We start from the raw sequence: 23,023 nt of genomic DNA, 5'->3' as shown, positions 1-23,023 counted from the left end.
TAGTTTTGTATTTAATATCATTGTCTTAGTTATAGTCAATCATTTGTCAATTTTATGTACCATGTTATTATATTTATTTATTGTTTTGCTAATTTGTGTTAGTTTTAGAACTATTTCTAATTTTAATTTCTTTTGACGTGTCCAACATCACCTTGTAAGTCCACCCCTGTGGAGTAACGGTTAGCACCTCTGGCCGCGAAACCAGATGGCCCGGGTTCGATTCCCGGTTGGGGCACGTTACCTGGTTGAAGTTTTTTCCGGGGTTTTCCCTGAACCCAGTATGAGCAAATGCTGGGTAACTTTCTGTGCTGGACCTCGGACTCATTTCGCCGGCATTATCACCTTCACCTCATTCAGACGCTAGATAACCTAAACTGTTGATATAGCGTCGTAAAATAACATACTTAAAAAATCACTCTGTATGATTCCTAGGACGAAATAAAATACATACATATACGCGACAAATTCTCAAAAGGGAGATGTCTTCTTCGAAGAGGGGGAGAAGAGGAAATGTTCTAAGCCTTAAGATAGAATTATGATTTCTAAATAAGGGGACTTATCTTTTATTTGTATTTTAACACTTATGTCCCCATATAAGTAAAATTAATCAAATGTATATTGTGGTGATTTTTGTATTATTACTCGGTGACATTTGATTTGATGAGTTGGCATCTCTGCGTTTAGGCAGTCCTTGACAGTGTTGCCATGTTGGTGACTTTGTCACCAGATCTGGTGTTTTTGGGAAGCCATTTGATGCCAAAAAAATGTCATTTAGCAACATGTCGAAATTCTGGTGTTTGTAAATTAAGTTTAATGATAAATGTGGGGTACTGGACGCACAAAATTAATTAACATTTTATTTTTTTTCTGTTCTTTCATTTAATTAACTTCAAATCTTAATTGAATGGAAAAACGTTTTCATCACTTAGTGTTTCAAAATAATGTGTAACGTTTCCATGTGGATATTCCCCTCATAATCACTCTATCAACTCACATAATAGGAGTTACGAGGTTATGAGCATGATGAAACAGAAAACAAGGACGAAGATGTATGGAAGTCCTGCATCTTTGTTCTGTTTCATTAGCAGTTCAGATTGTTAATTAATTGCCGAAACTTTTCCCTGCTCAACGGCTTTTTTAAACTTTTACGGTATTTTATAAGAGACGTGCAGTGTCAACTTTAGTGTTACTATTTGTGAAAATCCTTTTTTTTTTGGGCTTGCTACACTTGTGTTATCATTTCTAATTCTTTCATATTCAAATGCCGATGTTGAACGCGCGTTCAATGTAATGAATTTGACCAAACATAAATCGTGAAATAAAATGAAAATTGAAACACTTCATGCTGATATGTGCGTTAAATTCGGCTTCGAAAGAGTCAACAAAATAGCTATAGTTTACCAGAAGATGTAGGCCTAGTTAAACAAATCGCTGACATTTCTTTCAACTCTAAGCATTCAAGCAATTAATGCAAGAGTGAACGAAACACATTCAATTATGTGTGTATATATTTTTTCCATTGAAATGAGAGTGCAATGCGGTAATTGAAAGCTACCCATCGCCGGTGGGTTATCTTGTGCGTTCATGTAGGCCAAGAGGGCTCTCCTCTTGTTCTCACCCCACATGAGACCGGCATTGACAAAAGACCAGGTTCTGAATGGGAGAAGTGAAGACTGATGGGTGGGCGAATATCTGCTAGGCTACGAGGCCACAAGAAATGTGCCTCAGTTTCAGTTTTCCGAGTGCAACCTCAAAACCGGTAGAAACAAACGGCCGGCCGGAACATTTGGGGCCTCAGGAACAAATTTTACTGCAAGACAGGTCTATAGACATCACAAAGTTTTCTACTTCTACAACTCTATACGCTTCACTCTAATAACTAATATAATATGTTATGTACGATTAAAAACACACAATTTTGAGTGAAAGGAAGTTAAACGACTGAGGCCCACCTCATTTGCCTCAGCCAATCAGCCGCCACTGCATTTAACTTGTTAAACGTTTATCAGTGGAGACGACTACAGCCAAATACTCCCGCAGTGACAACTTCTCTATAGAGGAAGATGTCGTCTTTGAAGAGGAAATGTTCTAAGCCTTAAGGTGGAATTATAATTGCTGAATAATATATTTTATTTGTATTTTAATACAAACGCTCCCACATAAATAAAATTCATATTTTGGTGACTTTGTGGTGATTTTTATACTATTATTTGGTGACATTTGATTTGACGCGTTGGCAACTCTCGTTCATGAAAATAGGTGGTAGTAGTGAACTGTCATACTAGCACGAAAAATTATAAAATTATTTAAGGGTTGTATGTAATTGGTTTGAGTACGCAAAAGCTACAAACCTGCCCGATTGTACAAGACCTGATTCTCTATACTTTCTTACATGAAAATTGATATATACTAGAAATATTAGAGCTACCACATCAGTTGACAGGTATGAATAAAACTCCACTTAACCTTATTTAATAGTACAAAAACATATAATTTAGTAGCAATTTGCTGCTGTACGTCACTACTGTTGTACCGATCTATGTTAAAATAACGTAAGTGGATAGAAATAATATTTAAACGAGCACTGAGCGACTTCCGGCGATTTTGGAATAGACACCGACGCACTTAGGTTAGGTTAGTTTAAGCTTTTATTATCCCGTCAAGATGAAGGTGAAAGCGATTGAGTGTGATTTATTGTTTTCTATGTTGGCACTTCAAGTGCGTCGGTGTCTATTCCAAAATCAGCGGAAGTCGCTCAACGCTTGTTTCACCATTTACTACATTTTTCCAACTATTTTTCTTCCTCCAAAAACATATCTGTATAAAACCTTATATTTTCAACAACGTCTCCCCCCCCCCCCCAGAAAAAAATCCCTTACAAATTCTACTATTTTCACTTCCAAAATCACCAGAAGTATCTTTTCGCTAGTTTCTTTATCTCATTACTAGAGTACGAACGAACGAATGAAAGGGGACGAAGAAAGAATGAATGATGTTTAAAATGGCAGGCAGGGTAAGCATCCCATGCCTCCATTGGTTTCCGACTTACAATTCACTAAATTTAGCTCGAGGTTCCCAGCTGAAAGCCGTTTGCCCTCTCATCTAACAGTAGTGTATTTTCCCCTGTAAATGGTGAAATGAGACATATACACGCTAACAGTTGAATTGTGAGTGAATGAATGAAGTGAAGTTAGCACCATGCCTCGCAGATGTTAATGAGAGGTGGAGAGTCCAGTGCTCTGGTCAGTTCTGTCCTAGTCACGTTTTTGTAGTGGCGCTAGGGAGACTCGTAACCTGTTACCAACAAAGTGGTGGGCATTACTAGAGTCCTGCGTTGGTTACTTTAAATACAAGTTAGGTGTACTTTGTTCATACTAGCTTCACACTGCGATCTCCCCGCACACTCCAATATTGTGTGTTTATATCTATTCGTGTACCTGTGCCTATAAGTCGGTGAACAACAGAAATAGTACTCGTGTACAAATACCACTTGAATTGAATAACAATAATAACGAAGTATTTATTTAAAGGCAACTTATATGCAATAAAAAATATATTTTTTTTATCATAGTTAGACAAAACTAAACATTTTCAGGAGCTAGCCCCTGTATTTTCGGGAGCCACCCAATTTTGTCCACACATGCAAATAGAAAACTATTCGAGCTAAGATGATACATATACTGAAATATATTAAACAATATTAAATATCTGTGCAGTGCAAACAGTCTCTCAGAGATGCTCTGTCTTCTCCAATGAAGCTATGTAGTAACAATATCCTGAGATGCGTAACAAATGTAACAATACTGATCTAAGAAGTGCATTCGAATTTCTTCTTACAACCACTTTTGCTAACATTATGTATTAGACATAGTGACATAAAAGAAATCGAAGTCGTAAACAATTTTGAACTCTACAAATAATTCTGGCACAGTGGCGTATACTGGTTAAAGGGTTTGGGCTACCCCTGACCCTATTATTACACAAAATATATCTAACAATTACTTTAATTTTAATTACTATGGTAAAACTAATAATACAAAATTATTACATTATGTTATATTATAAACTTTTTCTTTTGTAATTTCCTTGGGCTACCGCCGGTAGCCCCAGTAGCCCGCAAAATACGCCCCTGTTCTGGCACCACATAATAATTTTTATTCGTTAAGGCTACATGCTGCCCGGAATTTGTCTACCCCTGATTTTTACAATAACTAAAACATATTAAGATGCTTTGAATTTGATTAAAGTTTGGAATTAAGGGATGAAAGAACATCAATCTTCTTAATGTATCCAGCTGTTTGCTGACAACATATAGTCCACTGCAGTCTATTCAGTTGTTGTTTTTCACAAGAAATTAGGGGTATTTTGATCGGTGTTCATTATAGATGCCTGTTGCTAGTAGCCAGAGTTGGGGTGTAGTCAATATATACTGTAGGACTGCGTCTTCTGCAACTGGTACTGATGATTTTAATTTACTTCTTTTGTGGTTTATGGATGGACAGTATAGAAGAATGTGTTCCAGATCTTCATCATGATTATTACACCACAGACAAGTAGGATTATCAGAAATGTGAAATCGGTGTAGGTACAATTGAGTGACAATGTGACCTGTTTTATCTCTTGTTAAAAATGTTTGAACATGTCCGGGCAAGTTTTTGTACATTTCCAGGTCATTTGGTTTCTTTTGAACAGACTGTAAAATAGGCCTATTTTCTTTGTCAGAAGAGAGCCAATTGTTGATCCATAGGTTTGTAAAATGAGACTTTACTTAAGCAAAAGCAATGGATAGAGATATCACTTGAAGAGGTCTTGGTTGCAAATATGTTGCCTATTTTGCAATATTATCGACTTTCTCGTTTCCAGGGATACCACAATGATTAGGTATCCATTGAAATGGTATTTCCTTTTGGAGTTTACTTAGATGAAAGAACATAAATGTCAGGAAAAACTTAAAATAAAACAAATTATGAGTGTGTGCTTTACGATTCTCTACACATTATGATGAATGACTGTAAACATTTTAAGTATTTCAAACGAAATATTTGTCCTTCTTTCTGATAATACACATATTCTTTCCTAACGAAGTGCTGGTTACGAAATTTTTCTATTACAGCACTGATCTCCACTGTTTACGCATATTCACTGAACAACAGATCTAAATGTGTAATAGGGTCGGATTCTGCTGATATACACTCCATACATACCTACACTGTTGCAGGTCACTTGGAGGCTTTGGGTAACCAAATGCAGGACTCTATTCAGTGCTGTTATGGTAATTCTCCATAAAAGCTACACCAAGAATGCACATTTTTTTTCATTAGCCTCTGTGAGATGTATACACATAGTGATACAGCTTTATACAGTCTATACCAAACTAGAAAGTTATTAACAGTTGTCTCTCGCACACGTGGGAAGGGAGCGACATTGTGAAGTTGTGCGGTAGTGCAGTGCGGTTCTTTGCGCTGCCTATCTTCCATATCGGAACTATGCAGTTGACACGAAATCGTAAACTCATAAATTTGTATCATATGGTAGTTTTTGACCAGACATAATAATAATAATAATAATGATAATAATGATAATAAAGGTAAAGGTAAAGGTATCCCCGTAACATGCCATGAAGGCACTTGGGGGGCATGGAGGTAGAGCCCCATGCTTTCCATGACCTTGGCACTAGAATGAGGTGGTGTGGTCGGCACCACGCTCTGACCGCCTTTTACCCCCGGGAAAGACCCGGTACTCAATTTTATAGGAGGCTGAGTGAACCTCGGGGCCGTTCTGAAAGTTTGGCAATGAGAAAAAATCCTGTCACCACCTGGGATCGAACGCCGGACCTTTCAGTCCGTAGCCAGCTGCTCTCAACTGAGCTACCCAGCCACCATATAATAATAATAATAATAATAATAATAATAATAATAATAATAATAATATTAATAATAATAATAATAATAAACATATGAATGGATGCGAATATGGTACATAGTGTGTAAGCGATAAGTTGTTTCCATTAATACCTTATGACCGTTGATTTTTTTTTTTTATATTTGAAACGTAAATTCTTTAAGACAATGTGGAGAAGAAACACTGCCGTGAGAAAGTTCCGCATCTTGAAGCGTAGTTTGCAGCTTTTTTAAAGTAGGATGCTCCTTCCATCGGTAATATAAATATACATGCTGCTGGATTGCATCCTCCTGAAAGGTATCTAAATTTGTCATCGCTTTTCCACTTTTCTTTTCTTTCCCGGGGTTTCAATTCGAGAAGGTCCATCCTCTTACTCATGCAATTTAAATTTCTCCTTTCCTATTTTAGTGATAGTGTTCTTTCCTATTTTGAGAGCCTCTGCAGTACTATTTACCACCTGTTGTGCAGGAATAAGAGTCCCACCATTGTCTCTTCTTTCTCGAAATAGTCCCACACATTACAAACCATTTCTCTCGCCTGACTTGTAAGAGGAGCACCTTCTTCGTTACTTCTAGACTTCGTGCTGTCCCTTGTAGCACTCCTTTCTCCCTCTGAGACCATGGTTCATTTTGTGCTGCTAACTGCAGGAGTGATGCCTTGCGACATTGTATAAGTGAAAAACACTGACACTATAAATCGCGTTACAAATACACTCCCAACTAAATTTAAACTTTTTCTACCTTCATCAACAGCAAAATATCTACGAAAACAATAGCCACGACAGAACACAGTAACGAAGATTCAACACTTCCCAGCAAAACATCTGGCTACCATGTGCTCAGTGCAGAACAGTCGGCAACGTCAGCCTGTTGGCATGGTCTCTGATTGGCTAATTTGAGCGGTTGCCATGGTGACGCTTTGAAGCTGCTGAACTGTCAACACCTTTCTAGTTTTGTATAGACTGTAGTATGCAGCTACAAATACTGCCAAAATAAAAATCGTTTATTTATCTGTATATTCTAACGCACTTTTGTAGCTACCACTTGTTACAGATATAACACTCGAGAGGTCCAGGACATAATACTAGGGAATTTGACCATTTTCCTAATAATTCGTCCTGGACCTCACGCATGTTATGTTGGTACCGGTAATTAATAACAAGTGGGGGGGGTTGCTACTACAGTACCGTAAAATGAGGTGAATCCGATCATTTGCACATTTTTCAAGAATGATGAGTATGTGCATTTCACTATAGCAATAATCGCGCAGCTGATTTTTGTTTTTGTTCTTAATTGGTCTACAACAATAATCAGTTACAGAGAGCTGAGCCAACAGATTTTCTTTTCAACATAAGTTTATATTGTGTGCTGCGTTTGTCAAAGAAGGTGGTGCTTGAGATATCTTCTCCTGTTGCAACTTATCATTGTTGTCAAATTGGTATATCATGATATTTTTACTTTCTAAGAACGTTCTTAAGTACTAGTTTTAATTTGTATGTGCATAGTTTGTCATTTTGATGCTACATTTCACTAAACACGATATTACAATTTTGTGGGGTGAATCCGATCATGTGGTATACAACAAAGGAAGCCTTTGAAAACATAGGCATGAATTCCCAGTCTATTACCTTGTCTGGAGAGTCGACATTCGTGGACTTCGGTTTGTATCAGACAAAGACGTGTGTGACTGGGTAAAGAACTGGTTTGGTAGACAACCCACAAGCTTATTCAAGAATGGGATTGATCGTCTTGTCTTGCAGTGGGATAAATGTATAAACAGTTTTGGGGATTACTTTTGAAGTAATAAATGGTCTTTTATACTTTCTGGAATCTGTCCCTTTTTCATTCGAGTGCCCCTCATATGTAAAAAGAAGGTACTAAATAATTTTGTAATTAGTACTGGTAATTATTATTATTATAACGCAGAGCTGCACGCATTGCATCCTTCACCTGACATAATTAGGAACATTAAATCCAGATGTTTGAGATGGGCAGGGCATGTAGCATGTATGGGCGAATCCAGAAATGCATATAGAGTGTTAGTTGGGAGGCCAGAGGGGAAAAGACCTTTGGGGAGGCCGAGACGTAGATGGGAGGATAATATTAAAATGGATTTGAGGGAGGTGGGATATGATGGTAGAGACTGGATTAATCTTGCTCATGATAGGGACCAATGCCGGGCTTATGTGAGGGCGGCAATGAACTTCCGGGTTCCTTAAAAGCCAGTAAGTAACTAAGCAATTATTATTATTATTATTATTATTATTATTATTATTATTATTATTTAATTCATGTCCCTCCATTTTCATTGAATTAGGTCTAGTCTTCTACTTAATCACACTGCAGAGTTATATGACAGGATGATGTGGAGTGTCGGTGAATATAATAAGATTTTGGAAGAAGTGATCCTGAAATTTGTCTGGAAAGTCTGAGAAGATCATTAACAAGCTGGCAAGGAATGTCGTTTTCGGAAACTGAATGTCATGATATCTGATATCTGAGTCACCATGTTAATCATGCAGATGATATGATCAGCAACTGACACCCATCTGAAGGATGTAAGTATATTTTTATAAGGAAGAGCATGATTTGTTAATTTCACTTAGAGAAATTATAGCAGATTTAAAATCAACAAAACAGTTATTAAATTGTTCTAAATGAGGCAGAATACAATTATGGATTTTTCAGAAAAGGTGTAGGTGGTATTTCTTTTTATTTCAAGTAAGCTATATAAGCTTAGAAACTCTCAGTATTTTTTTTAAGGTAATGGTAGCTATATATTACATTATTGATAGAGTAAATCCAAATTACACCTCTTCTGTTCATTTACACATTCATTCTGACATATTATCACCCAATGTATTTTCAGCAGAATCAAATATTTTACATTGTTAATGCAGCCTATAGTGGATGTTTTGTTTACAGTTGGTGTTCATCTGTTGTGTAACTGTGACTTTTCGCAAATGCCTTCACTTTGCCATGAGATAGAGATTTGATTTTTACTTCCTCATATCACATAATATTGAAAAACGAATGTTACTGGTATATCTTGCCATTTCCTAGAAGATGGTGCTCATGGGAAGAGAGAGTTGGTAGTAGCAAATATGGATGGGGAATTAATTTCGTCACATGCCACCACAGTGGTCCAGTGGCTCCCCCATTTTTTAATAGTTGATCACTCAGTATCGAGTAGCAATTGTAGTTAAACCTTTTGATATTAAGGGGAGAGGATGGTATTTTTGATGAAAAATGACTAAATTTTCAAAAAAAAAAAATTCTATAAAATACTCTGTGATATGTGTTGATCGCCATTTTTAAACTTCCTGCATTTTTAAATCGCTCGCCTGCTTTTATTGTTGTTTCCGATAAATTAAATTTTCAAAATTTTTTTTTTCTTAAAATACCCTTTGATATGTGTGGAATGCATTGCATAACATTTTGTGAGTATTTGTGCCCTTATCGGATGTTGATACGTTATTTTCAAACTTCCTGCGCTATGGAGTTTTAAATCACACACCCGCTTTTATCAGTTTCCAGTAACTTCATTTTTTTCGGTACATTGCCAGACAAAATGAATATAATTTCTGAACTATTAAAGATACATGCATGAAATTTAGAACACACATTCTTTAGACTATTAGGAAACTTTTCTCTATAACAGAATTTTGTTAATTGATTTCATTTTGAAAATACGTCCGTTTGTTTGCAAGAAAGGAAATCAGAGAATTGTTACTAAATTTTAATTGTTTATTTTACAAACGTAGGGACTAATATCAAAATTCTGTTACAGACAGTTTGTAGAACATACTTTTGCAAATACATTGCAAAAACTGTTTGAATCTATCTTAAAAAACGGTTTAGATATATCGGTTTTAGTACAATCCTGCATTGGGTATATTTTTTTCAAATTTGGGCACCCCAAATAATTTTTTTTTCATAATATTTTTTTTTGGTTTAGTTGCCACAGCTATGAGATCTCTACATACAAAAAATTAATAATTTACACCAAACAGGAAAAAAGTTTTAAAAAATACCATCCTCTCCCCTTAAATAGAGTAAAACTCCAATTATTTGGATTAATTTGGCATTGGCATGATCTGGATATGCAGAAATTCGGATAATTGTGTCAGAAATGGAAATAATTAGTCTAACAACAGCTGAAGCCAGCTGTTACTTGCTTTAAAGTTAGGTTAATCACCCATCCTTACAGCAAATTCACAACAGTAGCAGAATCTTACGGTGGAATGCTGAATATATGTCTTGATTACATACCACTTTATCATTTATGATTTGGTGAATTTGTTTATATAACTTTCCTGTATTAATTTAAACTATAATGGTAATTTAGCTTAGTTAATGCCCAGTTTCGGCTTCATTTCTGCCATGAACCTCACTATAAATCTGAAGATTGCCAAAATGAAGCCGAAACTAGGTGTTAACTAAGGTAAATTACCAAGATAGCTTCAATTAATACAGGATAGTTGTTTGTACAACAGATTTACCAAATATTTAGGACTTGCACTACTGAAACATGCACAACACAACAGTGACTGGGCCATGAGTCACAACTCACACTGTTCTTACAGGATATAGGGGTGGCAGAGAGGATCACCAAGATCGTTGCTCTGCACCTAGCAACCGCATAAAACAACTGTATGGGAGTGAATATGTTCTGGAACATATTGCTCAGTCCTTTGGAGTAAAGAAAAATATTTTTTTCTGCATTGTTCTGTATACAATTTAACACTTATGCAATCACTGATTAACTTAGTAACTTCTTTACTGGGTTTGGTGCCAATTCATCCAGGGAATTTTCGCCCAAGATCATTTTCATCCTCGTCGTCCATTGGATAATTTGCCCAAAATTATTAATCCAAAAGAAAGTTCAACCAAAGAAAATTGTCTCAAATGTATAATTTTATTGTTTTATGTATTAGATTTATGTATTACATTTTTAATTTCGTAGATCTGTCAAGTCCACACCTGTGGAGTAACGGTCAGCACGTCTGGCCGCGAAACCAGGTGGCCCGGGTTCGAATCCCGGTCGGGGCAAGTTACCTGGTTGAGGTTTTTTCCGGGGTTTTCCCTCAACCCAATACGAGCAAATGCTGGGTAACTTTCGGTGCTGGACCCCGGACTCATTTCACCGGCATTATCACCTTCATTTCATTCAGACGCTAAATAACCTAGATGTTGATACAGCATCGTAAAATAACCCAATAAAATAAAAAAAAATAGATCTGTCAAACACCATAATATACAATGCCATATTATGACCACAAGATGCAGATATCCAATAATATTACCATCATCTTTGTAATCATCATACTGGAATGCAGTGTTCTGCAGCCTAATATTCAAGTTCTGGTCATTCCTTTTTTGTGGTTCTTTGATTCGACAGAACAGCTTTCATAGGTGGAATTTCGAAGCAAATATTATTCAATCAAAATCGTCTTCATCATCACTGTCATGGTCATAAAAACTATCAAACTTCAAAAACTGTTCACCACTTGTTATTCAGAATTATTGCGGTAAAGCATGAAGATCTGATAGTGACTTTGGGTTTGAGGGAAATTTCCTCGAATGTCTTTTATTCATGTTCCTTTTTAGTGACTCATGCAAAGGAAGGAACGGGAGCACTCCTGATGGTACATCTTCCACCTCACGTTGGATAATTTGAGCTGGACCCGCAACAGGCTCATTCTCTGCAGCTTTCTTAGCCTAATACAATGCCTTAGGGCTTTCACTTCTTCTAGCGATGGTGGAGGATCTTTATCAACAGCCTTCAAAACCTGTACAACGTTAGCATCCAGCACTATAGTAACAGCCTGTTTCGTGCAATTTGATTTTCTTCTACAAACCCAATACAATTTAGTTCTGTTAGAATGTTTTGAGTGCAAGTTGTATGGATATTCTATGTGGACCAAAATCATTTCATTCCTTTCACTTTGTATAATTTCTCCCTGGTCGCCCATTAGACCTGATTTATGAGCAACTACAAATTTAAAACAGTATAGAAAGTATAAAATAAATATTACCATATTATTATGGATATGGATATGGGAATATTGTTGGGTGAATGTTCCTAGGGTGAGGGTAAGAATGGACTATGTTAGGCGAATTATCTTTGGATTAATATTCTTGGATGAATTTTCTTGGGTGAAATATTTTGGGTGAATTGTCCCTTGTGTGAAATACTCATGGATTAAATGGCCGGACCCTCTTTACTGTGTTAATATGAGGAATTTTACCTGGCTGACTAGTTTCAAAGTGGTATTCTTCTAGGCTCCAGACAGTGAAGAATACCACTTCGAAACTAGTCCACCAGGTAAAATTCCTCATACGATGAAAGAGTAATGGAACGGAGAAAAACTCTCTCCGGCGCCGGGATTTGAACCCAGGTTTTCAGCTCTATGTGCCGATGCTTTATCCACTAAGCCACACCGGATACCCACCCCAGCGTCGGACAGAATCGTCTCAGTTTAAATTCCAACTCTTGGGTTCCCTCTAGTGGCCGCCCTCTGCACTATGTCATAGATGTCTATGAACATAGGACTGAAGTCCACACATGTGCTGAGGTGCACTCGTTATGAGTGACTAGTTGGCCGGGATCCAACGGAATAAGCGCCGTCTTAAATCACGAAGTGATTTACGCATATCATATTTATATTATTTTAATGTACCGAAGTACATATGATATTTCCATGAAGATATTCTGCGTCATCATGTGATGAAAGAGTAATGGAACGGAGAAAAATTCTCACCGGCACCAGGATTTGAACCCGGGTTTTCAGCTCTATGTGCTGATGCTTTATCCACTAAGCCACACCGGATACCCACCTGGAGAGAATTTTTCTCCGTTCCATTACTCTTTCATCGTATGATGACGCAGAATATCTGCATGGAAATATCATATGTACTTCGGTACATTAAAATAATATATATGATATGCGTAAATCACTTCGTGATTTAAGACGGCGCTTATTCCGTCGGATCCCGGCCAACTAGTCACTCATAACGAGTGCACCTCAGCACATGTGTGGACTTCAGTCCTACGTTTGTAGACATCTATGACATAGTGCAGAGGGCGGCCACTAGAGGGAACCCAAGAGTTGGAACTTAAACTGAGACGATTCTGTCCGATGCCGGGCTGGGTATCCGGTGTGGCTTAGTGGATAAAGCATCAGCACATAGAGCTGAAAACCCGGGTTCAAATCCCGGCGCCGGAGAGAATTTTTCTCCGTTCCATTACTCTTTCATCGTATGATGACGCAGAATATCTGCATGGAAATATCATATGTACTTCGGGACATTAAAATAATATATAAAATTCCTCATATTAACATAGTAAAGAAGTTACAAAGTTAATCAGGAAAATTATTTTCTGTCACTGAATACACAATTTCTAAATTTCCTCAAAATCTATCCGGATAGTTGGCTATTTGGCATTTGGATAATTGGCGTTCTGCTGTATGTGAATGGTTAAGAAAAGATGATCTTTATTCCTTGGTTTATCTGTCACAGGAAATCATCACAAAACGTCGTATAAGGATATTTCCATAATTCTGGCTTTCAACCAGCAATTAAGCTCCACCTAAGATGGAGTAGGGAAGCCCATGAAAGTAGAAGAGCATTGACACTATCCAATTCTAAGTCAGACAACAAATTGCACGGATTGTGACCGGAATGCAGCCTGGTCTGACGTCTACTCAACCTGGTCGCTGGACAGAAGCTGAGTTACAGTGGAGTATGTTATGATCAGACATCGGGTTCTAGGGCAAATGCCTATTTTGTTTCTTTAGGAGAAAAGTAAAAATAATTATTAATATTTGTGTTTCATGGAAATTGAAAGGTATTCAAAGAGTTTTATAGTGCCCTAAAATGCCCTAAAACGGTTATTAGAGCCTAATTTGTTAATATTCGCCTAAAAATGCCTAACTCACTGTAAAGTTTCGCATTTTACTCTTACTTTTTATAATTTATACATGCATTCACTGCGAAATTTAAGGCATTTAAAAAGTGGAAAGTTTGCTTCAGACTGGCCATGAAACCATTGATAAAGGAAACAAAATGTTTTGAATCTCACGACACTCGCAATAGATTTCACCGAATTTAACATGTTTGGAGGCATAAATGCCGACAAAAAAAACCAACCTTAGTTTTGAAGCAGGCAACAATCACAACATGTGCTGCTACCGATTCAGAGATATACTATACTATAAAAATGACTGTTTTCGGTCTGAAACCGATTAGCTGTACTGCCCTTCAGAGTGTCATAAAATCACAATTTTTGGAGAAAGAGTGTTTTTGAAATATTTATGAAAAGTCGTAAAACTTCGAATTAGTAGAGTAAACCGTTACAAAATATTTAAAAGAATGGCCCTCCTAGTGTTAACACTACCAGGAAATGCAACAATAAGTGGAACTTTGTATTTTTGTTCAATTGAATCTCAATAACAACGGTTCATTTGAATGCTCGTTAACAGTTGCTCTTTCCCTCACCTTATTTGTGTTGAGAAGTTTTGAGCGGTAGGACGTTTTCCTGTGAATTTTAACGCGATAATGCCGAAAAATATAAGTGCAAAATCTACATTGATCCGGCAATGGCTAACAGAATATTCAGAATTCACTTATGATGGAAAAATAATATTCTGCAAGATTTGTAGCAAACAGGTATGTAACAATAGTTGAAATATATAAATTCTATTAATTTTAATGAGTAGGCCTATAATATTTATACATTGACTGAGCTATCCTGAGCTATAATTCTTTTTAAGACCACTACACTTTAACCTTTTAAATTCCGATAGTTAAAGTATTTGCAGGTCATTAAAATTTTTATTGTTCGAACCCACTAACTTTGTGATAGAAATACGGCAATACAACAATTAGGATTTTATTTTAATTCAGTTTACTTTACATTTTTAGATTTCACAAGAAAAGAAGTGCCACCTAAAGCAGCATGTGCAAGGAGCGGCTCATAAAGCTAAAGCTCAGCAGAAAAATCAACTGCAACAAACTTTACTAACACAGCCTACTTCATCCAATCTCAGCAGCAATTTCTATGCTGATTTAACCAGAGCGTTTGTTGCTGCTAACATTCCCTGGAATGCAATTGAAAATCCGGTTTTAAGACAGTTTTTACAAAAATACTGCAAACAAAATATCCCATCTGAGTCGACCCTAAGAAAAAATTACTTAGACAGAATATACAATGAAACTTTAGCTTCCATTCGGGAGGATATAGGTGATTCTTACATATGGGTCTCTGTGGATGAAACCTCAGATCCTATGAATAGGTATATAGCAAATATGGTAGTAGGAAAACTTAGTCCTGATGGACCTTCGATTCCACACCTCGTATGTGTTAAGGAACTTTCGAAAGTGAATAGCCAAGCCATTGCTTATTTTGTAAATAAAGGCCTACAGTCTTTATACTCAGGTAATATAGACGATTCTAAAGTTCTGTTGTTTTGTACTGATGCTGCCTCATACATGGTTGCTGCAGCTCCACTTCTTAAAACATTTTATCCTAACCTCACGCATGTAACCTGTCTAGCACATGGCCTTCACAGGGTTTCTGAAACAATCCGGAATGAATTTCCTCTTGTCAATTCGTTTATTTCTAACACAAAAAAATGTTTTTGTAAAGCCCCATCCAGGATTTCAATATTCAGAGAGAACTTTCCAGATATCCCACTCCCACCTCAGCCGGTTGTTACACGATGGGGAACCTGGATTCAGTCAGTGGTGTATTATTCTAAGTATTTTAAAGAAGTGGTCACAGTTATTGATAAATTACCTGAAACTGATAGTGCAGCGTGTGTGAAAGCAGTGAAAGATTGTCTGAATGACTCATGAGTGAAAAACGATATTGCCTACATAACATCAAACTTTTCTTTCATACCTGCAAGCGTTGAACAATTAGGACGTGAAAAACAATCTCTTTGTAGCCAAATAGCAATAGTAAAGGAAGCTCAAGTGAACATACATTCTGCTTTGGGCGAAACTTGGAAAAAAGTTAAAAATAAGTGGGACAACGTATTAAATAAGAATGTAGGATTTTCATTGTTGGAAAAAGTATCAAGAGTGATATCGGGGGAAAGTGTAAATGTTCCAGTAAGTATTGATGTTTCTATTGTACCTAATTTAAAATTTGCGCCTCTCACATCAGTTTCGGTTGAAAGAAGTTTTTCTGCTTTCAAAATGATTCTCAGTGACAAAAGGCAAAGGTTAACTGTGGAGAATGTAGAAAAAATTCTGGTGGTGTACTGTGCAGATAATTATAATAAAGTCTGAGCATGGAACTGAATTTCAATAATTTAAAATGAGTAATCTTGATATCAATAATCATTATTTCATTAGTTTCAATATATTAAATTTGTGCAGCTCTGTTTATAAATATAATATAGTATTCTTTTTTAATGTTTAAACATACTTTTTTGTGCGTATTTTAGTGTATAACTTAACTAAAAATTTCAGTGAAGGAAATAAGTATGATACCTTGATGTGCCTAAAATGCCTATTTTCATTAAAATAGAGCCTAATTTTACAAATTTTGAGCTTATTTTAGGCGCCTAAAACTGCAATTTTTAGTGCCTAAAAATCCGATGTCTAGTTATGATATTGTTCTTTGCACTGTCTGTTAAACTCTACTTCTTACCTGTATACAGGAGTTCACACACGTCAGTTGGTTGCTTCCAATTCATATAAACACAGACTTCATTTTTTTTTAATTAAAATGTTTCCTAATGTGATGAACACTAAATTGTTAATATTCTTATCGAAAAGTAGGCCTTACTGTGAGACAAAAACAGTGAGATATACAGAATGGAAGTGGTGTAACTTTGCAGATTGAAGGGGACAATAGAATACATTAAAATAAATGGAAAACTTACACGTTTTGTAATTAACTGCATGGTTAATTAGAACATTAGATTTAAAGTATTCTCCTGAGTCATGAGACATTTGTTGTTTTATTTTAACGTTCAATATAATTCTACACTTAAAAAAAATAGTCATAAAACTTGACATAATGTGTTATCTCTTAGATCTGATGATGCCATATACAACGAAAGCGCTAGTCATATTTACTTATAATCATGACCTATGGCCGTATGCACCATTCTCGATCATCTAGCCCGTTTATCAGCAATCACGGAAACATGGTTAATTCTTGACAATGATCAAGTTACAGATGCGGTGCACCGACATTTTCCCTCGATCAACTCAGTACCATCAGCTGATGGTACGCTCGCTTGAGAAGAATCATCTGAGCGCTAGGTTACCACGTATAAAACAGCGAACGAACGCATTCTGTCAATTATCGCTTCGTTTTTGTTTGTCGGACTGCTTTCAAACATCCTCGCAGTTTTCAAATAGCAAGTTTCAATAATCATGGAAGAAAAAAAGAAAAGAGCACCGAACTTCTCATAGTTAGCAGAATAAAAGTGCTGACGGAAGTTCTCTAAGAGAAAAGCAGGCTACCTGGTTGAATTTAACCTCACAATTCACATGCGTTATACGTGTTTACATAATTACACATAATTTGTAACGTAATTTATACAGTGGTTATTTCATATTATTGATAATAATTGGGAAAATTTCAGTATACGGATACCTCACTGACAATTATCTTGAAATAGGCTACTAAGAAGAGCAGATTTGTATGTGTTTGTCGAATGCTCATCATCTTTCTTACGAAAAGACACATTTCAGTATCAATAATTTATTTGGGAAAATTTCAGTATACGGATACCTCACTGACAATTATCTTGAAATAGGCTACTAAAAAGAGCAGATTTGTATGTGTTTGTCGAATGCTCTTCATCTTGCTTACGAAAAGACACATTTCAATTCCAATAATTTATTTGGGAAAATTTCAGTATACGGATACCTCGCTAACAATTATTTAAAAATTTAAAAAAAAAAAAGCAATTCGTCTGTGTATGTCGAATACACATCATCATGCATACGAAAAGGAAGTTTTTAGTGCCAATTTATTTTGTGTGTACAAGGTTGGGATTTTGGAGTAAGAGGGAAAGGAAAGTATCCTTGTTCTGAAATTTATCCATTTATTTTGTGTTCACAAGGTTGGAATTTTGGAGTAAGAGGGAAAGGAAGGTATCCGTGTAATTTCTCTTAATTCAAGCATAAATAGCCTAATTGTCCAAAACGTCATGTAGGTCCTAATAGTTTCAAACAGCAAATCTATAGCTAATAAGTGATAATCTTGCATTCTACAAAATGGTAATTTAGTTTTGCTATATTATTACTGGCATAGAATAACTACTTTATTATTATGTTAACAAAATTGGACAATTAGGCCTAAATAATATTTTGTCCTCAGGTAAAGTCCCGATCTTCCAAAGCAGAAACATATATAAAACATTAGTCTATTTTGAGAAAAAAAAAAATGTATTATTCATCTACAAACTTACTCTTTTTACAATAACACCAATTCTGTTATTACGGCAGTGATTTGCGTGTTCAAGATACATCATTTCATCTTCAATTCCATCAAGCACGTCAAATCGTGCCGCCATTTTGGTTTTCTCGACTTGACCATGTTCAGTTCAAGATAATCAGTCTGACACCCGTGATCAAATTTGATCATCATCAACTCGCTTGTTTAACTTTGATCGAAATTGATACTCTGCAAATTGGCTTTGATGATGGTCAAGTGCCGACTTAACCATGTTCAAATTTTAATCGAGAATGGTGCACACGGGCACTAATGTTTTATTTGTATAACCATTAGGCCTAATAAATTGTGACAGTTATTGAAGAATTTACATTTAATTATTCTATATGCTTCTTTGTTCGATCACTATTGCTCAGAAAAAAGAAAAGACATACAAACGAATGCATACATTCAACATGGGCTTGGAGGTAAAAGTATTTGTTTATTCATACTTTTCCATTTATTGATACCTTAAATGTCAGAATAAGACATAACAATAGCTCTATTCAATTTCCATATTTCAGTAAATGTCTCTTTGCACTTTGTGATATCACAGTCTAGTATATACAGTCACGAAGCTCAATACGTAGTAAATATGCATCCATAGATCTGTGGCCGGGAGGAAAAGTGTTAAGTCAGTTTTTTGTGAAAATGAGATTTTTATATATTCTGAAAGCGGAAACAATTCTCTACAATCTGGTAAAACGGTTAAAGTCAAATAAGACTCCTGACTGCATTTATAGAGGTTAATAAATGTCCTAAGTACTTTTTGAATCGAGCACACACAGAATAATGGACTTAAGAATATTTAATACTTTATTCCTTAGAAACCATCACATGTTTACTTTCCATGCTTCCCTATTAAAAAGGTCTAACTTGTATATTAGCCATTTTATCACATACTGATGCCCTACAGTACTATGAGAGGGGTTTGGCCGGTGCCGTGGATCGTGTCCCGGCATGGCTCAGTTGGTAAAGAGCGCTCAGCGCGCAGAGCTGAGAGGTCCTGGGTTCGATTCCCGGTGCCGGTACGAATTTTTCTCGTATTTATCAGTAATGATGTCCTTTCCTTTTAAAACTTTAAGCACCAGGATAAACAGTCCTATAATTGTTTAAGATCCATTTTGCATTCCTAATAATTTACATTTCTCATTTATTTTGACATGAAAAATGTCTTATGTTTGCATAGTCCCTTCTACTCAGTTTGGGTTCTAGTCTTAAAAGGGCTTAAGTGCGGCTATTTTTGGAAATAATCAAGAAAATTGTTAAATAAGGAACATTACCTATTTTATAAGAAATATAAACAAATAATATCCAGGAAAAACCTCTTGATTAAAAAACTCTATAATTGACACCAATTTCAATCTTTCTACTGCTCTTCTGAAAAGTATCAAATTTTTACTTAAGACCTTTTTCCTCCCGGCCACAGAGATAGTTTCTAACCACTAGGATCTCTACTATCGCCTCATTATAGACAATGCGAAATACAGTAGTACCTGCACAGTCTGTTGTTCCTAGTACCATCATAAACTCAAGCTTCGTGACTGTATATACTAGACTGTGGTGATATTAACATTCGAAGTGTGTGAGATATATCTACATAACATGATCATATTATATCGTCTTCCTTTATAGTTGACCATGGATGAAAAATGTGTCATTAAAGAAGAATCAAACATTTCTGATAACGAGACTGGTTCCAGCAATGTTCAACAGGAAATTTCGTTCACATTTGTCAGTGTCAAGACAGAAGTTGAGGTAACCGCAGAGTTTAACATGTACTCCAGTGTGTTTTGTTTGGTTTGACATCACATACTTTTAAACTTGTTACTCTTTGATTTCACACAGGATGATGATAGTCCTTCGACCAGAGATTGTGCACAGAACTTCGATGAAAAGAATGATATGAATGTACTGGTACCCGAAATTTTCTTGGAGGAGGGCCCTACTTCCAAAGTGGTAGTAACAGCGGGCAAGTGTCCCACGTGTCACGTATGTGGAAAGGTTTTCAGATGCGTAGCTGAAGTGAAGAGACACTTGCCGACACATACTGGCGAAAAACCGCACAAATGCGAGACGTGCGGTAAAGGGTTCACGGACACGGGTAACTTAAACACACACAAGTTATCTCATACAGGTGAGAGGCCATATTTGTGTTCTGTATGCGGCAAGGGATTCAGCACATCCGGGAATTTGAATGCTCATACCATGACTCATACGGGGGAGAAGCCGCACGTGTGTTCGGCATGTGGCAGAGGATTCAGTAATTCTGGTAACTTGAGCTCTCATATACTTACACATACCGGGGAGCGGCCGCATGTTTGTGAAGTGTGTGGGAAACTCTTCAGAAGACCATCTCATTTGAAGCAACACTTGGTCACTCATACTGGTGAGAAAGCATACATTTGTAAAATTTGTAATAAAGGTTTCAAACAATTTCCAGCGATGAAAATGCACTCGCTAACACACAGCGGTGAAAAACCACACGTGTGTAAAATATGTGGCAAAGGATTTGTGCAATCTAGTAATCTGAAGACTCATACACTGACACATAGTGGTGAAAAACCGCACGAGTGTAGTGTGTGTGGTAAAAGGTTTATTCAATCTAGTAATCTGAAAACTCATTCTTTAACACATAGCAAGGAAAAACCGTATATGTGTAGATTTTGTGGAAAAGGCTTTAATTCCGTGTCGTATTTAAAAAGACATTCTCTTGCACATAATGAATAGAAATTTGTTTTGTATTCCTAATAATTTATAATATTCGTTCACAATAGTGTTTTCTAATAATATGAAATAATGCTTTAAAAACAGGATTCATTGATTAAAGTTCACGTTAATACTTTGTTTGTTAAAAACATAAAATTACTTAGGCACACGTTAAAAGTGTTAAAATTTTAAAAAAAGGTATATACCTTCGACAGACGGCCCGTTTCGACGTGATGTTACGTCTTCATCAGTATCTCTTGACCTACTGGTGATCTTGAATTCTGCGATGTGCATTTGTCGATTGTAGGGGTGGGGGTATGTTGCTGTTATGGTGGGGGCTGGTTGTTTGTGTGTTATGACGTACCATGACGTCGAATAATGTGTGGGTGTTGAACTGTAATTGTGTATTAAGTATATGTTGTGGGTATGTTATTGTATGTTTATATATTTCGTATTGTTCTAAGATGTTTAACTGTGAACTTTTTGGTGTGATGTGTAAAATTTCCATATCTGTTTAGTTTACAAACTAAAATGCAATAGTTGCCCACATTTTTACATAGGACAGACAGGAAGATCCTTTCACACAAGATATAATGAACATATTAAAGCTATAACCAAACCCTAAATCACATCAAATTATGCAGACCACATTATCAACAATAATCATGACTACAATAATGTAGAAACAGATATGGAAATTTTACACATCACACCAAAAAGTTCAGAGTTAAACATCTTAGAACAATACGAAATATATAAACATACAATAACATACCCACAACATATACTTAATAGTCCACACCTGTGGAGTAACAGTCAGCACGTCTGGCCGCAAAACCAGGTGGCCCGGGTTCGAATCCCGGTCGGGGCAAGTTACCTGGTTGAAGTTTTTTCTGGGATTTTCCCTCAGCCCAATACGAGCAAATGCTGGGTAACTTTCGGTGCTGGACCCCGGACTCATTTCATTATCACGTTCATTTCATTCAGACGCTAAATAACCTAGATGTTGATACAGCGTCGTAAAATAACCCAATAAAATAAAATAAAATATACTTAATACACAATTACAGTTCAATACCCACACATTATTTGACGTCATGGTCCGTCATAACACACAAACAACCAGCCCCCACCATAACAGCAACATACCCCCACCCCTACAATCGACAAATGCACATCGCAGAATTCAAGATCACCAGTAGTTCAAGAGACACTGATGAAGATGTAACATCACGTCGAAATGGGCAGTCTGTCGAAGGTATATACCTTTTTTAAAATTTTAACACTTTTTAACGTGTGACTAAGTAATTTTGTGTTTTTAAAAATAGGGTATTTTTCGATTAATAATTCATAAAAATTAAGATTGATTTAAAAAAAAATTGTACACTTCTGTTATCCTTGACATTATGAATTAACTATAGTTCTTACATTTTATTACATTGACAGTGTAAACTTTATCTGTTTATAAACAAAAATCAGTTGGTCGGCTTTGACGAGTCATTCTGTTATTTGTAAGTAAACTTAATACCTTTAATTCAAACCTACAACAGAAATCACATCATGTGCAGCTTGTTTAAGGATTTTGGCCCCTGCAAAAAGTAAGTAGACAGACTTTATTTATTTAACCTGGTAGAGATAAGGCCGTCAGGCCTTCTTTGCCCCTCTACCAGGGGATTACAACTATAATATGAACAATAAAATTACAATTAATATTAAATTTACAATTACAATAAAAATTAAAGTACGACAAGATTACCTGATTAATGGAAGCTAGACATTTTATCATAGAAGTTAAGAACAAAGAATATTTTTGTATTTACTGAATTACAAATTAAACCTTCAATAACAAAATTCTATAGTGATGAAATTACCGGATATTGAAATATTTTGTGATAGATTAAGAGAACTATTTATGAGAAACCATGTCCGAACGAGTCTCAATTACTGACCA

General features: G+C 36.1%; 1 protein-coding gene and 2 non-coding genes across 3 annotated transcripts; all 3 read left to right on the top strand.

Moving 5' to 3' along the window:
* The first annotated feature begins 2,256 nt into the window (after positions 1-2,256).
* LOC138708098 (zinc finger protein 596-like) lies at positions 2,257-22,565 on the top strand. Its single transcript, XM_069838285.1, has 5 exons — positions 2,257-2,443; positions 8,218-8,458; positions 13,425-13,647; positions 19,999-20,121; positions 20,212-22,565. Exons 4-5 carry the CDS (start codon positions 20,005-20,007, stop codon positions 21,091-21,093), a joined length of 999 nt encoding a protein of 332 aa, XP_069694386.1. The 5' UTR covers positions 2,257-2,443; positions 8,218-8,458; positions 13,425-13,647; positions 19,999-20,004; the 3' UTR covers positions 21,094-22,565.
* On the top strand, positions 13,058-13,129 carry TRNAY-AUA (transfer RNA tyrosine (anticodon AUA)). Its single transcript has one exon. It is a non-coding gene; the product is annotated as a tRNA-Tyr (tRNA).
* On the top strand, positions 19,318-19,394 carry TRNAC-GCA (transfer RNA cysteine (anticodon GCA)). The gene has a single exon. It is a non-coding gene; the product is annotated as a tRNA-Cys (tRNA).
* Positions 22,566-23,023: the final 458 nt, after the last annotated feature.

The sequence above is a fragment of the Periplaneta americana genome, chromosome 10 (assembly GCF_040183065.1).
Source record: "Periplaneta americana isolate PAMFEO1 chromosome 10, P.americana_PAMFEO1_priV1, whole genome shotgun sequence".
NCBI lineage: Eukaryota > Metazoa > Arthropoda > Insecta > Blattodea > Blattidae > Periplaneta > Periplaneta americana.
Note: the sequence above shows the minus strand (reverse complement) of the source record. Positions and strands in the feature narration are given on the sequence as shown.